Below are 4,360 nucleotides of genomic sequence, written 5' to 3'. Positions count from 1 at the left end.
CACTTACCAAGGAGAGCCCATACTTTGTAACGAACATCTACCACAGAGAAACCACCAAAGAGGGGGGACTGGGTCACGGCAGAGCGAGCCACAAGTTCCCGCTTGCTGGACCAGAAGAAGGAAAAAACTAAACAAGACAGCTCTCTCTCCACCCAGACTGGCATGTGGACAAGGGATGCCACATACCAGACCCGGGCGAGGGCAAGAGTGTTGATCACCAGGGCCTTCCCGCAAAAGGACAAAGAACAAGAGCGCCAGTATTTGAGAACACGGTCCACCGCATCGATGCGAGGATGCCAATTCGCCTCCTCCAAGCTCCCGTGTCCGACAAAAAAACCTAAGATCTTCAGCTTAGTGGGTGACCAGTCCAGGTTGACAGGGGTTTCAGTCCGACCGACCCTGTGGCCTAGCCAGAGACCCTTAGACTTTCCCGGGTTCAGTTTTGCGCCGGAGGCCGACTCAAACAGGGCATATACTTGGAAAACAGTCTTAATACCTTCGTCAGATGGCAGGATGAGTGTGGTATCATTCGCATACTGGCTGATGGGTGATAGCAGAGGGAAACCAGGTAAGGAAAGGCCAGAAGTCCGTGGGATAGCATGGATGCTGGCTGCCAGAACCTCAGAAACCAGGACGTAAAGTAATGAGGACAGGGGAAACCCCTGTCGGACGCCTTGTGAAAGATTGAAAAGGGGGGAAAGGTAGCCATTAACATTAACAGTACTCAGAACCAGGTAGTAAAACAGACGGACCCAGGCAATAAAGGAGGGACCAAAGCCCATAGCGGAGAGAGTGGCAGTCATGACCTCCAATCAATGCAATCGAAAGCCTTTTCCCAGGACAGGATAGCTGCAGGGGTCCCAGTGGACGTGGTGTAGTGTACAGCATCGCGGATAAGGGTGACGTTTTCACCGATGAATCTGCTGGGTACACCACAAGTCAGATCTTTACTTACAACAATGGCACGGGACGCTATTTTATAGTCTACATTTAGGAGGGTGATTGGCCGCCAGTTCCATGGATCCAGACGGTCACCCTTACTAAAGGCTAGTGTTATGACCCCCCCTGCGTTGAGAAAAGGCAAGGGAACCTGAATGGAAGCAGGTGTTGAGAACAGAAACTAGGTCCCCACTGAGCACATCCCAGAACCTCCGATAAAACTCGGCTGGGACTTTGTTTTTTGCCATCCCCTTTAGGGCCTCAAAGCACTCCTCCACAGTGAGGAGTCCCTCGCAGTCGCTGGCCTGGTCCAGAGAAAGAGAGGATGAAAGGTTGGACAAAAGAGAAGCCTGGGCCAGAGGGTCTGTTGGCACGATTTTGCAACCTCAGTTAGCCGATCCTTAAAACTGATAAGCATGTACTTCTCTGACCTTGGATATCAGCGATAACAATGATATCGGACAATAGTTCTCCACATACTCTGCCTCGCCCTTCTTGAACAAGTATGACGTCAGCTGTTTTCCACTCCTGTGGAAGTAGCCCAGTGCTTAGAGACTTGTTAAAGAGTGGAGACAGTGATGGCGCAATTGCAGAGGCCGTTTCTTTGAGCAAGTGCACATGGATCTCATCTGGGCCGGTTGCCTTGGTGACATCAAGCAACTCCAGCATGGCTTGTACCACCAGTACAGTTAAACACAGCTCAGTCATAATTGGCTGGTTTTCTGGTGGAGTGGTGACCTCTCACGTAGTAGGAGAAGACCGATAGAAAATAGGTATTAAATAACTTTGCTATATCCTTGGGGTCTTCAGCTAATGTCCAAGGAGGTGGCTGGTCAGCGGTTGATCTGGTGAAGTCCATTGCCATGGAAATATGGTTAGGTAATAGGCGAGTAGGAAAACAATGACGCTTGAGCACATCTAAGTACGACCAGCTGCCATAATGTCTCAACAGCTCAAGTTGTTATCTTGATCTAAAATCAAATTCTCGATTTCGGCATTCTGCTGAAGCTGTCACGGAACCCAGTTTTTCCTCCATCTCTTTCATTTCGTTATCCATTTCATTGATTGCATTACTTTACTTTACTGCAAAAGGGTCTTAAATAGATCATGTGACCAGTGGGGAATTATATATGAATGCAGACAATGCTACAAAAAATTTATGGTTATAGGGAATTCTGTTGACGATATTGTCATAACTTTACAGGAAGTCTTAGACCAGGTTAATTCCTGGAGTCTTAAGAACAGACATGTTGTCCACGAAGCTAAATCCGAAGTGATGCTTGAATGAGCACTAAGCCTTAATATTAGGTCTTGTGAAACCTCTGAAGTGGAGTGAGTATATCATTTGGTATGTAACCTCTGTGTGCCTTGGAGTTACAATCAATGACAAGTTATCTTGGTCTCGACATATCAAATGAACTTGTTCTTCATTTTACTTGAAAGTTAAAATGCTGAGACATACAAGTCTTCTACCCAAATCTATTTTAGAAACTATTTACTTTAAGACAGTAATCCCAAGTGTCTTATATAGAATTGTGATATGGAGGTCTCAGGCACTAAGTTTAAAGAACTAGAAATGATACATATCAGAGCTGCTAGACTGATACATGAGTTACCAAAATATACGAAGGATGGTGATATATTAGCAAGAGTTGGGTTGATGCCTCCTGAGTATTTCTACAAATTTCGTATCCTAACTATTACTCACACATGGCATTTTATGACTTGGGCTTAAATGAAGTCAATTCCTTGGTCCTTAAGTGCTCTATTGATCTAACAGTGATAATCTTAGAAAAATGCTAAATATAGTTTAATTGATAGACCTAATGCTGAACTTGGCCGAAGTTCTTTCATACACAGGGCAGCGATTGCCTGGAATTCCTCACTAGATAATTTAAGACACTTTTCTGATCCAATTACTTTTAGAAGTAAGCTTAGAAAGGCATTAAAAATGAGTTGTAAATATAAATTTTGGAAAGGGGCTGGCTCTGACTTGGTTATGATAAGAATTCAAATCTCTACTATTTCTGATCTATCATGACACATTTATATTTATATTCATTCTGTATCTTATTTAACACTTTACTCTAGGCTTATTTATCTTATTTTACATAGATAATATGGTAGGTCCACATCAGCTGACAAAATTTAAACTCAGTGTCATCAAATTAGATTATAACTTCTGTTTGGTTTGAAAAAAATGCTATAATTATCTTGAAAAAAATTTTAACTTGTACATATTTTGTTATCTAGTGTACTAGAATTTTAAGTAACAGTGCAAAGGTAAGGTACTAAATGCTCATAAAAAAATAAATGATTTAGTGTTAATAATCATTGTGCTAGGACTAACAGTAACAATGGAAAATGTTAACAAGGTAATGTTTAAATTGAATGTCCTGGTTCTTTTAATTTTGTATAAGATTAATCAAAAGTCATCATGTTAGTCATTTCTACTAACAAGAGTTTATACTCGATGCTGTCATATTGGATAACAATGTACCTGTTTTCTTTGGAAATTGTGAGCTTAATATAGAATTTAGATATAGAGCTTGCTAAAGAATGTCCATTCAGTAAATATTCATTTGATTCCTCAATTTTGGTTTAAACTTGGTGATATTTGGACTACATTTGACAATGAAAAACTGCGATAAAATATTATAAAGCATGACACGACGTTTCGACGTTTCCAGAACGTCATTATCAAGTAAACTAAAATAATAAAATCGAGCATATATATAATGAAGCGGTGAATAAATTACAAAACGTTAAAAGTCAAACAAAGAGTTTAGCCCTAATGGAATCGCTCTGGGTGTTTAAATTGGGCCTTATTGTTCTTATGTACAACATTTCATAAACAAGACAATCCCATTTCGTGCCGCATTTTTTAAGCATTCTAAACTGGCTCTCATTGAGTAAGTCAATGTTCCCATGGGCATCTCTCAGGTGGCGACCAATGGCAGAGTATCGATGATCAGCAATGCGTTGAAACAGATGGCGCGTCGTATATCCGACGTAATTTGAATCACACAAATCACATTTAAAACAGTAAACAACACTATGCTGATTTAAGATGCGTGGCTTGATTTCTTTAAGCTTTAGGTCCTGCTCAAGTTTCTTACTGGTGTAGACTGGTTGTACATCAATGCCAATTTTTGAACTGAGATCGCGCATTTGTCTTTTGACAATGTTCACTGAGATTTGATCTTTGAATGGAATACTGACCCTTAAAGTTTCAACAGATTTTGTCTTAGTATCTGGTGTAGAGGAATAATCACATTTGTCGATCATAAAGTTCACCAAAGAACTAGGGTAACCAAGGCGATGAAACACAGATTTTAGATGCCTACACTCATCGACGAATGCTTGATGCGTAGAGGACAATTCCTTTGCACGATGAACCATTGTTTTGATAAGACACTTC

At 41.1% G+C, this 4,360-nt stretch overlaps 1 protein-coding gene across 1 annotated transcript; it reads right to left on the bottom strand.

The window, feature by feature from the left end:
• Positions 1-799: 799 nt before the first annotated feature.
• LOC148726723 (uncharacterized) lies at positions 800-1,647 on the bottom strand. The gene is made up of 2 exons (XM_088726363.1): positions 1,371-1,647; positions 800-1,065 (listed from the first exon to the last, which is right to left on the bottom strand). The coding sequence occupies exons 1-2, from the start codon at positions 1,645-1,647 to the stop codon at positions 800-802; spliced, it is 543 nt and encodes a 180-aa protein (XP_088582489.1).
• Between the last annotated feature and the right edge of the window lie 2,713 nt (positions 1,648-4,360).

The sequence above is a fragment of the Stylophora pistillata genome, chromosome 7 (genome assembly GCF_964205215.1).
Source record: "Stylophora pistillata chromosome 7, jaStyPist1.2, whole genome shotgun sequence".
Lineage (NCBI taxonomy): Eukaryota > Metazoa > Cnidaria > Anthozoa > Scleractinia > Pocilloporidae > Stylophora > Stylophora pistillata.
The sequence above is the reverse complement of the archived record's forward strand: the minus strand, read 5'-3'. Positions and strand labels throughout refer to the sequence as shown.